The sequence below is a fragment of the Lissotriton helveticus genome, chromosome 8 (genome assembly GCF_964261635.1).
Source record: "Lissotriton helveticus chromosome 8, aLisHel1.1, whole genome shotgun sequence".
NCBI lineage: Eukaryota > Metazoa > Chordata > Amphibia > Caudata > Salamandridae > Lissotriton > Lissotriton helveticus.
The window spans coordinates 1,677,717,885-1,677,738,033 of record NC_136069.1 but is presented as its reverse complement, the minus strand read 5'-3'; the positions used below and the strand labels follow the sequence as shown (position 1 = coordinate 1,677,738,033).

Sequence of the window (20,149 nt, the reverse complement as noted above, 5' to 3'; positions counted from 1 at the left end):
CATCACTCCTTAGTCTGAGGAGCAGTTCTTTGAAGCTCTGTGTGGCACAGACATGGAGACATCATTCACTGAATGCCCTTCATAAAATCCTGAGGCTGGTTTTGTGAGAGAGGCTTCTCCAGGCCTTTGGACTGATTATGTCCTGCTGTGGCCACAATCCAAGCACCATGAGGTCTTGTGTGCCTTTTGTGAGGCAGCCACATCTTAATTGGTAATATAGTATTTTTACAGTCTTGGAGGTCATGTGCATAGGGTGTCAGAATCAGGAGCCATGGGGCTAGATCCAAGGCTTCACATAGAACAAAACAGAATGGAAGTGCAGGGAGAGAAAAACAGTCAATGAAATGCTACGAGTAGATGATGTAAATGCAGCAGATAGAAATATATTCATTAAACCTACATTGTACACTCCAAGCTCTTGTATGATGGTAGGACAGAATCCACCAGGAGGAAGAGTCCTCGCACGCACAGTGTGACAAGGCGCATCATCGGCTTCCCCATACTCGACTAAGGAGCATCCGGGGGACATTGAGTGGAAAAATTGACTCCCCGACTGATCTGCAGTGGGACTGTGCACTGAAGTCTTAGAAGAAGTATGGACTATGTGTGAGACAGTAATGCACTGGAGTTGTGTGCAAGGAGTTTGCCACCTCTCTGAGATCCCATTGATCAGTCCCTGTCACACACAAGAATGAAAAGAAGAGCGGATCTGACTCTCAGACGTGCTGATCTACCTGGAAGTAGTGGATGAGCTGTGGGATTAGATAAAAGGCTTGGCTTAGAGCAGACAGGCTTGTTGTAAAAAGCAAAGATGGAGAAATGGTTTGTGAGACTCAAACAACAGAAGGTCTCCATCTATTAGCATGACAACCAAGCCTTCGATGCAGTCTGTGGGAATAGATTTCAAAGTATTGCTCCCAGCCGAGTACCGACTCTTTGTACCCGCAGAGGCCTGGCCAGGATAGGCATATATATTACTGTAATATGTATATGTGGGGGGAGGCCCATTTTATACTTGGAAATAATTGAACATATTCTTGAAAACCTCAAAATAGTGACTTCCCCTGCCCCACAGAGTGTGAAGTAAAGCTTGATCTTTTGGGATGGAGCAATGTTATTTTATTTGATATTTTGATCTAAATCTGATGAATCTTCTGATGCCATCTTTCAGATCATTGATTACAGAGTAAACTTCAGACCCTAGAATGTGCTGTGATTGAAAGTGCCGAGTAAATATTGAACACTCAAAAAGTCAGGGTGAACTCTACACTGGCCAGGGTGTGTGGCATGCACTTGTCCTACCACTGGTGCCACTTGTGACAAAATTGGATATGGTAGTGTGCAGGAGAGAAGTACCCGGGTGCAGTACTTACCCACTGCTATTTGGACATCCTCCACAATTCTCTCGGGCCTCCAGAAGGGGAAGTGGATGGTGGCCAGCTCGGCAATCGCTTCCATCATGCGGTCCCACATGGACATGAGGGCGCTGGGCTTCTCCACTGTTAGGGCCTTCTCCGCAGTGACGGTGAAGATGATGTTCTCAGTGGCAAACTCTGCCCAAGGGGCAGGATAGTGCCGGACAGTGTCCAGCCAGGCAGAGTCAGTTGTTTCTCCTGCAGCAGAATCAAATATGATGTTTATGTACTTGTTCAATCAGAACACCAGAGCTAACCAGCAGCAAGGTATAGATGTGAGTTGCTCTCTATATACCCTATAAACAAAACCTCTGAACATAAGCAAAAACAACTGTGTCAAAGCTGAGGTCCCACAACTGCCCCTGAATGCCAGGCTAGCTTTTGTGTAATTTTTCAGTCAGCAAAAATCATCTGCATGGTCTGGTGGCTTGGTGGACTAATGCGTCTACCGTAGGGGCCTGTGTTTCACCTCATGGTCACAAGTTCAAATCCCGGCGGGTCCACTCAGCCTTTCATCCTTCTGAGGTTGATAAAATGAGTACCGTTGGGTAACAATGAACATATGTTATTCAGTGCCAAGATATCCTTCTGGGTGAACCTGCGATTTCCAAATAAACATGTTATGTTAAAGAAATAGTGAACATCTGTGCAGAAAAAAATCTAGTAAACGACCCATTTTGAAGTATCCATGCACTCCTAATTATTTATTGACACTAAGGGCCCGATCACAAGAAAAGGTGTTATTTATCACACCAGGTAAATAACAATACCATGGAGTTCGTTATTTTTTGGGTGCAATAAATAGCATCAATTGCAAGTTATTGGGAAATAACATGCACATTTTGGTGTTTAAAGCCTTCGGTACTCATTTTTCTCTGAAGACTTTGGGGAATGAGAGGTAGGTAGAATTGTGTGTATCCACACAGATTCCAGAATTTTCCACCACAGAAATGTGAGGAAAATGTTTTTTGGTTTTTTTTACAAATTTTGAGGTTTGCAAGGGATTCTGGGTAACAGAACCTGGTGAGAGCCAGTCACGTCACCCCATCCTGGATTCCCCTTGGTGTCTAGTTCACAAAAATGTATAGTATTGCTAGGTTTACCTAGGTGCTGGCAGAGATAGGGTTCAAAATCTACATCTAGTCACTTTGCAAAAGAAAGCGCAAGTTTTCACTGTGAATATGTGGTGTGTCCACGTTGCATTTTGGGCCATTTCCTGTCGCAGGCACTAGGCCTACCCACACAAGTGAGGTACCTTTTTTCTCTGAAGACTTTGAGAAATGCAGGGTGGGTAGAATTTTGTGGATCCACGCAGATTCCAGAACTTTCCACCTCAGAAATGTGAAGAAAATGTTTGTTTTTTTTACAAATGTTTAGGTTTGCAATTGATTCTGTGTAACAGAACCTGGTGAGAACCCGTTAAGTCACCCCATCCTGGATTCCACTGGGTGTCTAGTTTTGAAAGATGTATAGGTTTGCCAGGTTTCTCTAGGTGCTGGCAGAGTTAGGGTTCAGAATCTACAGCTAGGCATTTTGCAAAAAAAGGGTCAGTTTTCACTGAGAAAATGTGGTGTGTCCACGTTGCGTTTTGGGCCGTTTCCTGTCGCGGGAAATAGGCCTGCCTTCACAAGTGAGGTACAATTGTTCTCTGAAGACTTTGGGGAATGCGGGGTGGGTGGAATTTTGTGGATCCACGCAGATTCCAGATCTTTCCACCACAGAAATGTGAGGAAAATGTGGGATATTTTACAAATGTTTAGGTTTGCAAGGGATTCTGGGTAATATAACCTGGTGAAAGCCAGTCGTAACCCCATCCTGGATTTCCCTGTGTGTCTAGTTTTTAAAAATGCATAGGTTTGCTAGGTTTCCCTAGGTGCCAGCAGAGCTAGGGTCCAAAATCTACAGCTAGGCACTGTGCAAAAAAAGGGTCAGTTTTCAGTGTAAAAATAAAGTGTGTCTATGTTGCGTTTTCAGCTGTTTCCTGTCTTGGGCACTAGGCCTTCCCACACAAGTGAGGTACCATTTTTATCGGGAGACTTAGGGTAACAAAGAATTGTAGAGCAACTGTCATTACCTATTGACTTTTTATGCATTTCTGCCTTCCAAACAAAAGACAATGTTTAAAAAATAAGTCATTTTGAAAAATGACCGATATTTCTCATGCTAGTATGGGCACTCACGATTTTGGAAATGTGCAAATATCTGCTTTTTCTAAACTCTACATTTTGTTCCAATTTCATAAATACATAGGTGTCTTTCATACCGATTTTTCTATGTATATATTTTCCCAAATGAAATGCTATATACCCGGTACATAATAAAAAAACATTGCAAGATGCTGCTCAGATATTGGCTCTGGGTTTGTCGGGTTCTTGGTGAACCTACTAGTCCTATATATCCCCACAACCATAAAGGTCCAGCAGATGTAACAGTATATTGTTTATAAACAGCTGTCATAATTAGAAGAATTTACAGGTGAAATCATTGACACAAATGGCAGTTTTTTCAACTAATTTTCAAGTTTTCCTATATTCAACTGTTAGTTTCTATAAAGAAACCTTAAAAGATCTACACAAATGACCCCTTGCTGAATTCGGAATTATGCCTACCTTTCTAAAATGTATAGCTTTCCAGGATCCATTATTTCTTTCATACCCATTTCTACCATTAACTGGAAGGAGGTTGAAAGCAAAAAAATAGAAAAAATAGGCTATGTCCCAGAAAAATGCCAAAACTGTGTCAATAATTTTGGTTTACTGACAAAAGTCTGCTTGTCCCTGAAAGCTGAGAAGATGGTGATTTCAGCACAACAACCCCTTTGTTGATACCATTTACAGGGGACAAAAACAGATGCTTTTATCTGTGCCCTTTTCTCCCATTTAAAATGAAATTAATGAAATTTAGCTGTATTTTGGCTAATTTCTGGGTCCCCTTCAGGGGAATCCACAAACCCAGGGCACCTTTGGAATTCCAATGATGTTGGAAGAAAAGGACACACATTTGGCGTGGAATCCTTATGTGGTCAAATAGTTACAGGGGCCTATTTGCAAACTATCCCACATAGCCAAAAAAGGCTTAGCACGGGGGAGGCCTAGCAGCAAAGGGGGTAACACACCAAAATCCTCATGAAAGGGTCAATACTGTACACCTGTCCCCTGTTAGATTTTGGCAGTGTTTGACTGCTGAGATTTAAGAAATGCTGGGTTATTTAACACATCTGATAAATATCAAATGCAATAAATAAAATCAAACTCATAATTCCGTCCTGTGCATAGATATCGATATATGCACGGGACGGAATTAACGGGCCAATTTGTAATCTGGGCTTTGGTGTCTTACTGAGAGTTTGGCAGATGGGATACTCCGTCAAAAAGTGACGGATATCCTGTTTGCCATTTTAAAAGTGCAATAGGCTATTATGCACTAAGGCAGACTGGGCGTCTGCCACGTTTGTGACAGGGCATCCCATGCTGTAAACTCTAGATAGGGCACAAAGTTCTCAAGGTGAAAAATACCTTGGTCATCAGAAACATGGTCAGAGAAGCAGATATCAGGCCTAGACTCCTATTCCAAACCATTAGGCTCTGCTCCAACCTATCAAACAACCTAAGATTCAAAGATTGAAAGTCAAGGCAGAGAAAATAACAGAATTATTTATAATAGTAATCAAGACGATGCACAAATATTCAAACCAAAGCCTTTGCCAACCCCTTATATTGGAAATGTCTGACGCCTATATTTGAAATATCTGCAACCTAATGGTCATCCTTTTCTAGCCTCTTAAAATTGAAGAGCTCCATAAGATTATGCAGCCCCAAACCCATGAAGGCATGGAGAAGAGCATCTTCCAGAATTATTGATCAAAACCTGGGCTGGGCCGCACACCTCAAAATAGTAACGTCATCAGTTGAAGAGATCTTACTGGAGAGGACAGTTATCCTTCTACTAAAGATGTCAAACTGGTAACCTTGCAACTCACTACATGTAGACCTAGTAGTGAGCACCTGAATACAATTAATTCCAGATTCTGGCTGAAACAGCCTGGAATCATACACTCTCCACACCATATTGAGGATATCCTCGAAATCCTGGACGAAGGTGATCCCTGCGGGCAGCATTCAACACTGTAAGTCACACAACCTTGATGAACATCTTCTTGCCCAGAAGAGGACTACGAGGATCAGCCCTCGATTAGTTGCAGACCCTACAGTCTGCTAGAATACAACTCCTTAAACTTGACTCCTTTGAGTCATCAACGTACACCTTAAACTATTGTGTAGCACCAGGATCGTCTCTCCTCTGCATCGATGTAGCCCTTGGATGGAGACCTTACCAGCAATGACTCACAAAGCGAATATTGCATTTCACTGATATGCTGATGAGTCTCAGCTTCACCTAAGAGAATATAATCCATCAAACGTAAGAAACTGGAAAGTCTTCCTCAACAGATTATCAATTAGACATTATCCTTCTCTCTGAAACTGAACTCTATGATGATTCATTCTCCTTGCTTCCTGAAATCCCCACCCACCTGTACAAAATGTATTAGTCACCTTAAGAAGCCCATTGAATACCAGCAGCCGGATCTCTAGTATTTCCAGTTGACAGCTCCATGAATTTCATGGAATAATATCAATAATTTACCAAAACCACACAAATACCAACCACATGACCTACAGAAAAGGAAAAACTTCATCCCTGCAGAGGACTTCATAGCTTTGGAGCTCTCACAAATAGACAGTGGAAATGCCTTTTGACAAGTCTCCCTAAATCCACAATCTCACCCCTCAAAACCAACCTACATGAATCAGTTCCTCCTTGTAGCAAACATTAAGTATTCAGCCCACAAAATGCTTCATTAGTTGATCATAGTAACAGTGTCTATGCCCTGTGTTCTACCCAAGGTATGAGCTCAATACACACCATGCTTGTAGAAGGGTGCTCGCACCGCCCCTTTTATGGTGACTGATAAAGGTCCAAGCGCGCAGCTGGCTGGCACCAGGATATAGATGAGGCCGCCCCACAGGTTGGAGATGGTCATCTTCTCGCTCTTAACCTCGTAGATCCTGATGACTACCGGTGGGCGAAAGAGTTCATCTTTAGTACTGAGGTCATCTGATTGGCATCCAATCTGCACCTATAAGATGAGGCAGGTGGAACGTGGCATGGCTTTAATTTGTGTCAAGGGATTACATTATTTTTCAATAGAGACTCCATGAGTTAGTGTGCACTCTAGTCGTCCAACCCACATGTGTATAAATAGTACTGTGGATGCGGTGAAGCTTTCGGTATCACTCTTTCTAAAATTGTATAAATTTGATGTTGCACCTTGGGTTCTCAGTGGAGCATTTTAACATTTTAAACAGTCAGCCAACTTTTTAATTTAAAGGGAGATTGCAATCCTTGTTGTGGGAAGTGGAGGGAATTTTCTGCATTCCTCTTATGGGCCTGGACATTCTAGAGGTGCCATTTTGGTTAGTGCGCACTCTAGTCGTCTGGCCCTCATGTTGATAGATAGAGCCACGGAGCAGACGTGCTCAGCGGGCGTGCCAAAAGGAAGCCTGCCTGTGCCTGTCATCATCCCGGAAGCGTCCAGTGCCAGGAAAGCTTCCAGCGCCATCCACTATGCCAGCTCTCTTCTAGAGGGTAGGCTCATCACCTTTTATTATAGCTCAACTCTGCACAGTCTGGCACCCATTACGAAATTCACTCCGCATTGCTGTCCTTTTAAGTTTAATGAAAAGTATGCTTGTCCTGACTGTGCATGGGCCCCTAACATGTTAGAAAACAACAGAGACTCCCCCTCTCCTGGTAAGTCCAGCAGGAAATCAAAATAGTTCTCTTCAGCCGTAATAAATGTGAGTTCTCTCCAGAAACATGAACTTCAGGTGTTTGACATACTAAATGATGGGACATTGGATGCCTCATTCCTCACAGAAACTTGGCTCTCTGATACGACCAATCCTAAATTAGCCACTTCAATCCCTATGAATTACAGAGTCCTGAAGAAGGAGCGGTAAACAGGCAAAGGGGGCGGGATAGCATTAGTTTACAAAAAGGAATACAAATGTACATCCTTTCCACATGATGGACCTGAGAAGGCAGAGGCATTAGGCTTTTGCCTGTCCAAAACACCCCATCAGTCTCTGGCAGGGCCCATATCTATTGGCCCCTGGTCAGGCTGGCCCATGCCTGAATTCAACAGGCAAAGCTTTAGCCCCTTGGGCCTTGAGGTATGCTCATTTCATAGCTCTGGGAGATTTTAATGTCCATTTGCACATCTCCTCAGAGCCGGAGGCTTGGGCACTCTTAGATACTATGAGAGCCTTCTCACTCAAGCAACAGGTTTTTGGGTCCACTCACCAAGCAGGGCATACATTAGACCAGGTGTTTCCAAATATGGATCTGGAAGTGCTGCAGCCATCCCCTCTTGCATGGTCTGACCACCACCATATCTCAGTCAGGTGGCCATGTACACTTGTCGGGCCGCCTCCCAGGCCCCTTACCTAGTCTACCACAAAGTAAAGCATAGTGTCCTGATGCAAGACTTGCTAACAAACACCACAGCTTTGTCTGTCTCTCTTGAAGAGGATGCCGCATCCCTGGATGGATGGATTTTAGGAACCATCAATGAGTTAGCCCCTATTACAAGGCGACCTTTAGCAAGGATGAAACTGATGGCCTCGTGGTTAAATGATGGCCTTAGATCATGTAAAAAACAGTGTAAACAACTGGAAAGGGTATGGAGACGTAATTTCAAGCTAGAGGATAAAGCGGCCTATAAGCTAGCAATAATAAACTTTCAAGTTAAGGTTTTTCTAGCTAAAAAGGCCTTCTTCAAAAAAAGTTTGTGGAGGCGGGTAATAAGACGAATGAAATTTTTAAAATCGTCAAATCCTTTTTTAAACCCGAGGTCACATCAGGCGACTGTCACCGGACAGCTGAGTGGTGGAAGGAGCTAGAATTATTCTTTTACAAAAATATTGCTACCATTCAGGCCGTCATTCTCAACAATGTACAGTCTGGCCCGACTCTTTTTGCTCTCCCGGATATGTCCATTTCTCACATGGGAAATTCCACTCTAGCCAGTTTTCACCCACTATCCCTCGAGATGACACTAACAGCTATCAGAAACCTGAAGTCGGGCTCCCCATCTGATCCTTGCCCCATTAACTTGTTGATTAAGGCCGCCCAGACTATTGATACTTGTATAGCGCACTACTCACCCGCAAGGGTCTCAAGGCGCTTGTACGAATTTCCGCTGTGGAACCCATCCTGGCTTTCCCTGTGAGGTGTCCACTCCTGGGCACCCCCAAGGTGGAGGTCAGGCATCCTTAGTGTTGTGGGGGCCGTTGTGGAGATTAAGCAAGCTATTGCCCAGAGTTGCAGAGTGGGACCCATGATTGGAATAGGCACCGAGGCGAGAATTATCAGGTCCGTGGAATTTTTAGCCCAAGACCCACCGAGTCGGGGAATTGAACCCTGGTCCCGGGCTAGACCTCTGTATCAGGGTCTGCCGCTCTAACCATTGAGCCACACTTCTCCACTCCAATATTGAATAATATATTGAACACCTCGCTGCCAACTGACATGGTCCCTGCACACTGGAAAAGAGCAAAAGTGCTTCTTTTGAAGAAACCCATGGCTGCCTCGAAACAGCCGCTAACTTATAAACCCATCTCCCTCCTCTCCGCCTTTGCCAAAATACTGGAAAAAGCTGTTAATCGACAGCTGTCTCAATTTCTGGAGGAAAAGAAAGTATTACATTTCAGTCAATCATGCTTCTGACCATACTTCAGTACAGAGACAGTGCTTTTGGAAGTAGTGGAGCATGTCAGAAGCACCCTCGATAAGCGAGGCAAGATCATCCTGATCATGTTGGACATATCTGTGGCCTTTGACAATGTTCCCCATCAAATACTACCCGAACACCTCTAGGCAATATGGATCAGAGGCACTGCCATGAAATGGCTTTCCTCTTTTCTGGGCAACCGAAGCCAAGAAGTTTGTCTGCCTCCATTTTCATCTCAAGTCAGAACTCTGATGCTGAGCGTACCCCATTGATCAGCACTGAGCCCCACACTGTTCAATGTCTGCCTCACGCCTTTGGCGACATTGGCAGAGTCGATGGGCGCAAAAGTAAGCTCATACACTGACGATACTCAGCTTCTCTTCTCCTGTGGTAGGGGAGGGGAGCTAGATGGGGAGCTAATCACATTCTGCCTCTCTACTATGTCTCAGTGGTTGGCCCGGTACCAACTGAAATGCAAATTGGACAAGACTGAGATTATGATTCTCTGGGCTGCTTTCCCTAACCTTTAGAGAACTTGCTGGCCTAAGGCTGTGCCGCAGCCAGGCTCCCTACAAAGTTCTGTTAGGAATCTGGGTATCAAATTTGACAGTACTCTTTCCTTCCAACGTCAGATTCAAGCACTGATCAGTTCTTGTTTCGGCATACTACGGATGCAGAAAAGATTACTACCTCTCCTGTCTGAGTCGGCCAGGAAAAAGGTAATCCAGGCCCTGATCACCACTAGTCTGGATTATGGAACCACCCTTTCATCTCGTTCTCCCAGAGTACTTTCTGAGCAGACTTCAGGTGGTGCAAAACTCGGCGGCCAGACTTCTCTTTAAACTCCCCCCTCGGTCCCACATGTCCGCTCTTCTGAAAGCCCTTCACTAGATACCCGTGAAAAAGAGGATACAATTTAAGGCCATGGTCCTAGTGCATAAGGCCTTGCATGATTCAGGAGCAGGATACCTTAGAGAGAGGATTTATGAATATATTCCGGCACGCACTTTGCATTCTTCCTCTGCCTATCTGGCAAAAGTCCCTCAGATCCACCGACTTAGAATGGGCAGCAGTTCTTTTTCTTATTTGGGGCCCCTCAACTTGAACAAACTACTGAGAAACCTATGCCTAACCAGTGATCTCTCTGTATTAAAAAAGAATCTGAAAACGTGACTTTTAAACTATCAGATTAGGTTTTAAGCTGGTGCTGTAAGTCTTTAGTGCCGGGACACTCTTCTGAGTAGCTGTGCGCTGTACAAATTGTCATAACACAACATATGAAGACATTTTGCCATTGTGTAGCAATCACATATGTACCAATGGATCACGGATATATTAAGGCAGAGTGGCTGGGGTGCACATAATTGGTGAGGAGAATAAGTCATGGTGTGTGAATATGGAAGTTTCTATTTCACATGAACTGCCATGAGTATGTGTCATCAGACCGCACACAGATTATGGTAACTCACTCCACTGTGCTTCACACAGTCGTGAATCCAAGACTCTTCTATTGGAAGAGTATCCTAATATCAGTTTGGTGTACTGCTTACTGGTTTATCCAACCTAGGATTGTACTAATAAATATTAAGGCTAATAATTTCAATATACAAGAATATCATGGGCAGAAAATTCAGGGACAACATGTCGAAAGGTCAGTCCATATAGGGAAGTTTACACTTACTATTCATAACTCCACTTCTTAGTACCTTAAAGATATATTGGTAAGGTATCTATCTATCTATCTGTCTGGATGTCTGTCTGTCTGTATGTCTATATGTGGATTTAGGTATAGAAATAATAATAAAATATTGAATTCAAAATACCTTCTGGTATTTTGAATTCAATATTTTGTCCTCAATATTTCTATGCATTAATCTTCTAGATTCGATGTTCTGGGGCATTACCTAAGCTAGTAGGGACACAATATGCCTTTCACAGACCCCACAGTTGAGTTAGCAGCCAATGGCAGCTCTTTCCATGACAAGCAGTGTCTTACCTTCAGCTGTTTTCCGATGGCTGATGATGGGAATTCGATGGATGCTTTCTGCTTTGGGTAGAGGTAAAGGCCAGTGCTTCTCCAAGCTGTGTCCCCTGCAAGAGGTAACACATGGTTAAAAGGGACTTCATGAGGAAATGCCTAATAGCTCCACCCAGGGCTGAGAGTTACATAAACAGAGGATTGTGTAAAACAAATTCACATTTAGTTGAGTCTGAAAAGTACTTTTTGCAAAAGTTAATACTCTGTGACTCACAAATTTGTCCTAAAAAGGGATCCTCCTGCACCTGGAAGAACGCTGCATAATGGATTACTGACAATAAAATCATACCACCCTATCAGACAGGATTCAGGCCCAACGCATCAACTCTCGACAATACCATGACTCTCGCCTACCTGGGCTCAAAGGTGCGTGAAAGAAACACTCCATTATACGCCTGCTTTGTCAAATACAGTGCGGCCTTTGAGGGCATTGACTGTAACATCCTGCGGAAAAAACTGGCAGGATGCGGCATTCCAAAACAAATGCTTGCAGCATTTGCAGCCTTATACATGGATATATGGGTGAGGATCAATCACTCGTCACCAGACAGATTTTCCAGTAACAGAGATTTAAAGCGGGGTGCATACTCACCCCAATCTTATTCAACCTGTACCAGCCGATATAGGGGAAGAGCTACTAAAACGGAGAACATTTCCACCATCGTTAGGATGGAAAATATTCCCAATAATACATTATGCGGATGACTTGGCCTTGATGGATCAGACACAAATAGGAATGAGGAGGACCCTGGACATATTACACAAGTATTATAATCGCAATGCCCGCCATGCAAATGCGGGAAAACAAAAGTCCTGATTTTTGGCCGACGTCCTTTAAAACACGAACTCAAATGGAACCTTGGACCACTAAAGGTCGACACAGACTCCAAGTATAATTACCTTGGAGTTTGGCTTATGGACTAAGGGAAACGCATGCTGCAGACAAAGGCTTTAGGAGCCAAAGCAGTAAAGACCAGGTATGCTCTACCTCGTCTGAACCATATGCTAAACGGCCACGCGGCACAGGGAATACGAAGAGTAATTGGCGCCAAACTCGTACCAACACTAAGTTACTGCCACCTCGCCTACCCTGGAAGGCTGACAGAGGTACTAGAGCGAAACCACAGATCATCATACTAAAAGGTATTCGGCATGCCAAAGCACATACAGCACACTTTAATACAGCTGGAATTCAATCTGGCAAGCATGGATGTAGCATGCAAGAAATATATAATTAACTATTACTTCCGGGTGAGCAGGGCAGATGCTGAATCTTTGTGGGGAGCCCTTATGACAATGTTCTCGGACAAGTCAAGTGCCTGTGCGAAGAATTTGGAACTAGCCGCTTCAACATTAAATCTGGATCTAGCATCACTGACGGCTGTCCAAATTAGGAAAGCACAACTAAAACGCAAAGTAAAGCTACAAGCTAAAAAAAACCTTGAGGTATCCGGATCTAATCAAGGCAAGGAGCCTTAGAGGTGCTGAGGAGCTTGCAACATCCCACAAAATCTTTCTTTGCCAACCATATTTAAGAGCAGCAATTGGAAAGCATGTATTTAAGAACATTATTTTGTTTAGGCTGCTGACTACACCTATTAGGGAGTACAGGGCACACTGGAACAAGTGTGCAGTGACACAGGAACAATATAGGCTGTGCAATTACCACTCTGAATCAGCTGCCCACATCGCATGCTGCTTTGCAAGCTTATCACAAAAGAGACCTAGGTATCTGAGGCCTATCCTTATGCAACCCAAGATCAGATCATGCAAGGAAGCACTACTATTCATATATAGATCAGACACTCCAAAAGACCTAGCACAGGTTGATAAATTCTTTACAGAAGTGGGTATGCTAGAACTGGGGGTCTCTAGTTGGCAGAAGTAGGTACCTTTGACCAAATAGGGACCCTTGCTTCTAAGTCAGGGAAAGGGGATTACGCTACTGTATAACCCCTGCTCACCCCCTTGGTAGCTTGACACGAGCAGACAGGCTTATCTCAGAGGCAGTGTGTTAAGCATTTGTGAACAAATACAGTAATACAGTGAAAACACTACAGATGGACACCACACAGGTTTTTATAGAAATAAGGATTCTTTATATAGGCTTAACACAAGACCACAAACGACAAAGAGCCACAATACTGTACTCAAAATTGACTTAAAGATGGTAGGATTACCTTAGTTCAAGTTGATGATAAATGCAACACAGTTCTCATAAAAGTACCTGGATGTGTAACGCAAAATAAACAAAAGGCTTGCAGGGTTGGAGATGCGTCGGTTCCTTGCTATGGGGGAGATGATGCGTTGCACCTCAATGCTTGTGCAGAGTAGGGAATTGCGTCTTGATCCTTACTGGAGAGGAGGTGATGCGTAGGTTCTCCTGCTGCAGCCCTGTTGCAATGCGGCAAGATGGCGCCTCGATGCGATGCGATAAGATGGCGCCCTTGATGCGACGATGTTGAGAGGATCTGGGCATGCCCTGGCAGCCTTGCGGCAACTCTGTACTTTGGAGCTGCGACAGGCCCTGCGACACGCTTCTCCGGTGATGCGACTGCGAACCTCGCGGTTGCGACACGCTTCTCCGGTGATGCGACAGCAGACAGCTGCAACGAAGACACTCTTCTGGGAGATGCGGCGGCGGCACGCTTCTCAGGCGATGCGACGACTACAGCTGCGGCTGCGACACGCTTCTTCTTGTTGCGTCGCGCTTCCAGCTCCCAGCGACACACAGGCTTCTGCAGATAGAATTCCCAGCAAGGGAATTCAGAGGGGAGCTGGTGGTGAAGTCTGTTGTCCCTGAGACTTCAGCAGGAGGCAAGCACAAGTTCAAGCCCTTGGAGAACTATTCTGCAAGATGATGAAGTACACACAAAAGTTCCTTCTCCTCTCCTTGGAACTGAAGACACCACTGTAGGCCAACCAAGCAACACAGCACACTGGCAGGCGGGCGGTCCACTCCTACAGCTTCCTTTGGTTCTTCTCCTTGGCAGAGGTTTATTCTTCTTGTTCTAGAATGATCTAAAGTCTGGGGGTCTGGCTTGCCATATTTATACTACTTTTCTCTTTTTTCTCTGAAGGCAGAGAGGCCTTTGCCTAGTCCAAACCAGTTCTGGTGCACTTTGTTGAAAAGACTCCTTCTTTCCTTTCACAGTGCAGGGCAGAGACATCAGACGCACCACAGGAGGTGGAGCGAGCATTGTGGAGGGAAGGCACAGCCCTATTCAGGTCCCAGGTGCAACTCATCCCACCCATCCACTTGCAGATCTTCCTATTCAGCCCTGTGCTGACTCACCCTCTCTCCTGGAATCCCCCAGCCCCTGTCACTCACAGAACTAGACACACAATACACAACCTAGCAGAGGCAGGCTTGGACAGTTAAGCAAGAAAATACCTACTTTCTAAAAGTGGTATTTTCAAACACAGAATGTTAAAACCAACTTCACTAAAAGATGTATTTCATTATTCTGAGTTCAGGTACACTAAACTCGAATTTCTACCATGTTGTCTGAGTCAGTTAGGATTATAAGATGTAATAATCAAACTGCCCATTCTTGCCTTGCAATCAAGAAAAACAAAAATGGCTGTAATTCACTATTAGGACATGCCACAAACACCAGGGCTTGTCCTACCTTATACTTACAATGCACCCTGCCCTTGGGCCTACCATAGGGGTGTCTGATATGAAGAAAAGGGAAGGTTTAGGGACTGGCAAGTGGGTGCACTTGGTCATTCAGCATGGCAGTACCAGACTGCACACAGGCTCTGCAATGGCAGACCCGAGACACACTTTACAAGCTGCTTCTGTGGGTGGCACAACCAATGCTGCAAGACCACCAGCAGGATTTGATTTACAAGCCCTGGGCACACATGGTGCACTGTACTAGGGTCTGACAAGTAAATCAAATAACCCAATCATGGAGTCATTAATCAATACATCAATGTAACATAGGGAGCACTTTCACTGTGGCACTGATTAGCAGTGGCATAGTGCCCAAAGCAACTAAACCAGCAAAACATAAAAAAACAGAGGAGGCAATCAGAAAAAATGGAAGGGAGACTCATGCCAATGGTACCAGGTTTAACAGGGCAGAATACTACGAAAGTCTGGACCACCGTCAGGGCGAGCCGATCATTTGCACAAAATCCTCTATGGAGCCATCCCTGTCCCGCTTGACAGTATCCAGTAGTACTGCAGCGCTTGGAGTTGACACTTTTTTTGAACGAGCTTGAACATGCCGACTTCCAACTATTAAAAGACTTAGGTTCCATCCCACTCCATACACTGAGGAACTTGCATAGATTTTGCACAGATTTTTAACGCATCATATTTCCTAAGTTGAGCCTACTATTTTCTGTCTGCATGACCTATTCGGAGGGACAGAACAACTAGCCTGGCTAACCAAATAACCATACCATCCTACTCGCCACAAGGACTTGATAAAGATACACTCAAAAAACAAGCATTTGCAATGCAACAGGTTTCTCATTTACGCAGGTTTGAGCTATTGGAATTATAAATGACAATGACTTTTATTTATGTATTGGTTTTTTAAACGTACATAAAACACTTTGTAATTTACAATGCAAATAGCTTAAACTCGCGTAAATGTGAGACCTACACCTATTGCATTGCAAATGTTTATTTTTACAGGGGCTTGGTGAGGAGCACAGTGCTTTTTTTGTGAGCTCTCATCACCATGCCAGCACCCTCCTCACACAGTGAAAATATTTTGCACGTTGGCAGGTATCAAACTCTGAACAGCAAAACACACAAGATGATGGACGGAATGTTGCACAATGGCAAAACATTCGCCCCCAGTCACAGATCTGGGTTTAATCCATCGTTATTTTGCTCACCAAGCCATATTTGCATATGGCCATGTCTTAACTGGGGTGGTCTGGTGAGCAAAATAACGATGGATTAAACCCAGATCTGTGACTGGGGGTGAATGTTCTGCCATTGTGCAACATTCCGTCCATCAATTGTTGTTTTTGCATCAAACTCTGAACACCAGCTAACCCACCACAGACTGCAAATCTCACCAATCTAAAACTCAATGTAACCCTCATTGGGCACGCAATATATTGCAAGAATGCCCAACAAATAAGATACCAACAAAAGCAGTAAAATCCTAGCCAAATTAGAGTGCAGTGTTTCAAATGATCTGTGTTTTTTGCATCTCTGGGTGTGAGGTGCGTGAGCCTGTACCTGCAATCTGCACGAGGAGGAGGGTACAGTCTTTAAGTCCTCTGGGCTGGCTTCTCAAACCCCCTTGTAGTGGCCAGGGTTGCTGGCTGCTCTCGCCTGGCACCGTAGGGGGGTGGTAGTCTGACAAAATGTGCTAGGGCTGCTTTGGGTTCAGAGTCCAGCCCTGGACCTGGGCACTTGCTGCAAGGGCTGCTAGGTACACACAGAGTCACTTGCAATGCCTTCTTTTAAGAGCAAGTCGCACAGTACAACTTATAGTTTTACTGTTCCAGATGGCGACGTGGACATAACATTCCCAGCATGCAATGTGTACTTGACTAAAAGCGAGAACTGTCTAAATGCGCCATACAAGACCTGTGAGCTCTTGGGGGGGCAGCAATATCCCCAAAAGTTGCTCTTTGACGGCTCACCTACCTTCTGATCACGGTGCGAGAAAAGCTCATAGCCTGGAAGCAGCCCGTGTTACCATCTACAGTTAATGCACAATTATTTTTGGGCTGTTATACATAGTGTGAACCCGACCCTTTACATAAGTATCAGTTATGTTACACGTTCTTTTTTTGGGGGGGGAGATGAAGTGTATTCCCCAGAATCACAGGATGTTTTGTGACGCCGAGACTCGGACCTGGTTCCATCGTGGGCAGCTCTGGCTATTACACCACATCCAATAGGAAAATAAAGTATAGTGGCTCTACCTGCCTCATCCCCGACATACCCTCACTCGGTCTCTGGGTCACAGCAATGAGGGAAGGCAAGCATTTGAAATGCAATAGGTCTTGCATTTACGCGAGACCTATGGCATTGCAAACGGTAGTCATCACAGACAACGGGAGGGGGCGGGTAGGGGAGAAGGCACAGACAGTAGGCAGGTGGGCGGAGAAGTCACGGACAAAATGAGGGAGTGGGGAGTAGAGAAGGCAGGGTGGGTGGAATTTTGTGGAGCCACACAGATTCGGGACATTTCCACCACAGAAATGTGAGGAAAATGTGTTTTTTTTTAAACAAATTTTGAGGTTTGCAAGGGATTCTGGGTACCAGAAGCTGGTGAAAGTCAGTCAAGTCACCCCATCATTGATTTCCCTGGGTATCTAGTTTTAAAAAATGTATAGGTTTGCTTGGTTTCCCTAAGTGCCGGCAGAGCTAGGGTTCAAAATCTCCAGCTAGGCACTTTGCAAAAAAGGGTCAGTTTTCACTGCGAAAATGTGCTGTGTCCACATTGCGTTTTGGACCGTTTCCTGTCGCGGGTACTAGGCCTACCCGCGCAAGTGAGGTACCATTTTTCTCGGAAGACTCAGGGTAATACAGAATTGTAGAGCAACTGTTATTACCTATTGACTTTTGATGCATTTCTGCCTTCCAAATGAAAGATAATGTGTAAAAAAGAAGTCATTTTGAAAATGACCTATAATTCTCATGCTAGTATGAGTACTCACAAATTCGGAAAAGTGCAAATATCTACTGTTTCTAAACTCTATATTTTGTTACAATTTCAGAAATACAAAGGTGTCTTTCATACCGATTTTTCCATGTATATATTTTCCCAAATAATTGCTATATACCCGGTATATAATAAAAAAACATTGCGAGATGCTGCTCAGTTATTGGCTTTGGGTTCGTCGGGTTCTTGGTGAACCTACAAGTCCCGTATATCCCCATACCCAGAAAGGTCCAGCGGATGTAACATTATATTGCTTTCAAACAGCTGTCATAATTAGAAGTTGTTACAGGTGGAAAAGTTAACACAAATGGCTGTTTTTTTAAACGAATTTTCCTTTTTTTCCTATATTCAACTGTTAGTTTCTATAAAGAAACCTTGAAGGGTCTACACAAATGACCCCTTGCTGAATGCTGAATTGTGTCCACTTTACTAAAATGTATAACTTTCCAGGATCCTTTATTGCTTTCTTACCCATTTCTACAATTAACTGGAAGGACTTTGGAAGAACAAAAAATAGCAAAAATAGGCTGTGTCCCAGACAAATGCCAAAAATGTGTAAGAAAAAGTTGGTTTTCGGACAAAAGTCTGCTTGTTGCTGAAAGCTGGGTAGATGGTGATTTCAGCACCACAACCCCTTTGTTTAAACCATTTGCAGGTAAAAAACCATATGCTTTCATCTGTAGACCTTTTTCCCATTTAAAAAAACAAAAAACAATTTCTGTATTTTGGCTAATTTCTGGGCCCCATCCAAGGGAATCCACAAACCCTGGGTAACTTTAAAATCCCCATTATGTTGTAAAAAGAGGACACACATTTGGTGTGGATACCTTATGTGATCAAAAAGTTACAGGGGCCTAAGCACGAACTACCCCAAATAGCCAAAAAAAAAGCTTAACACGGGGGGAAGGGAAGGCCTAGCACCGAAGGCGTTAGGAAAGTGTTTTCAACTATCTGCAGCTGGTTCAACTTGATGTATTACCAGATCACTCCCATAAACGATTTTTAGAATACATTTGGCCTGATAACCCTGTAATAATGCCCAATAGGCCTCAGTTAAACACTGCATGGTTTGCCCTTATAAAATCATCTGTTTTCCCACTTACCATGGGGCTCCAGCTTAAGGATGAATCAAATAAACTGACACAACTTGTTTCTATTGACCCGGTCAAAGGCTGAGGTGGGATCCATAAAGACTAAATAAATGGAACCTGCGTGAGCATTTTTGTGTTTAGTTAAGACCAAGAGCACATTTAAACATTGGTCAAATGCCGACCCCCCCTGACAAAAGTTGTACTGCACACAGGATAAGATAATATATTCCTCAGCCCACAATACTAATCTGTCCTGTAGGGCACGCCCCACCACCATTACCACTAAGTATATAAGGGATCTAGGCCTGTAGCATTGCGGATTATCCCTGTCCCACTTTTTAAAAACAGGAACAATAATAGAAGTAGCCCATGATTGTGGGGGACCCTCCAAAACTGCAGCATTCAGAGTTTGTGTCAAGACTGAAGCCCAGACCTCTATATCATTAATGTATCGGTCTGGTGGTATACCGTCTAGCCCTATTATAACATGTGTTTCTAAAGCACACGTTCACCCAAGGGTACCTTGGCACTGAATAACAGATTTGTATTGTTATCCAACTAAATAGTACCCATTTTATTGACCTCAGAAAGATGAAAGGCTGATGGGGCCCACCGGGATTTGAACCTGTGACCCTGAGGTCGTATACAGGTCCCTTAAGTAAACTCATTAGTTCACTAAGACACCTGACCCTGGTCTGTCCCTAGGGCCTTGTTCTTAGGCCTCATCTAGTGTTAACAGCAACTTGGGAGTACCTTCTACCACTCGTCCTCCTTTAGAGCAGGGGACACTACTGTATACTCCCTCAAAATGGGAAACCCAACTCTCTTGGTTCAAAGTTTGAGGGGAGTTCGGCTTTGTCATCCGAGGCAAATAGGGGATTGTTCATGATGCTCCAGAATTTGGCACTGCATCTCAACATGCTTGCCTCAAGTAAATTGTCCAGCGCTACATCTCTTATAGCATTCCTGTGCCTTGCAGTTTCCACCTTGTAAGTTTTACAACAAGTCTTAATGTGGGTGAGAGCCCTGGGTTTATTATTCAAGGCACATTTTAAATACCTCAACGCTTGGGGACTCCTCTTATCACACCATTTGGGTGTCATGAAATGCTGTTTGGGCTCCAGAACAACCAAGAGTGAGGGGACAGTAAGGGAGACAGAATC

The 20,149-nt window shown here is 44.1% G+C and overlaps 1 protein-coding gene across 1 annotated transcript in view; it reads right to left on the bottom strand.

The window, feature by feature from the left end:
* The window catches only part of LOC144772132 (TRPM8 channel-associated factor homolog), a 123,450-nt gene that overhangs the window by 52,938 nt on the left and 50,363 nt on the right, over positions 1 to 20,149 (bottom strand). Inside the window, exons 4-6 of the mRNA XM_078656290.1 lie at positions 11,204 to 11,298; positions 6,339 to 6,552; positions 1,374 to 1,613 (exon numbers count right to left, since the gene is read on the bottom strand). Coding sequence (XP_078512416.1) covers positions 1,374 to 1,613; positions 6,339 to 6,552; positions 11,204 to 11,298 — 549 coding nt within the window. The remainder of the gene's footprint in view (positions 1 to 1,373; positions 1,614 to 6,338; positions 6,553 to 11,203; positions 11,299 to 20,149) is intronic.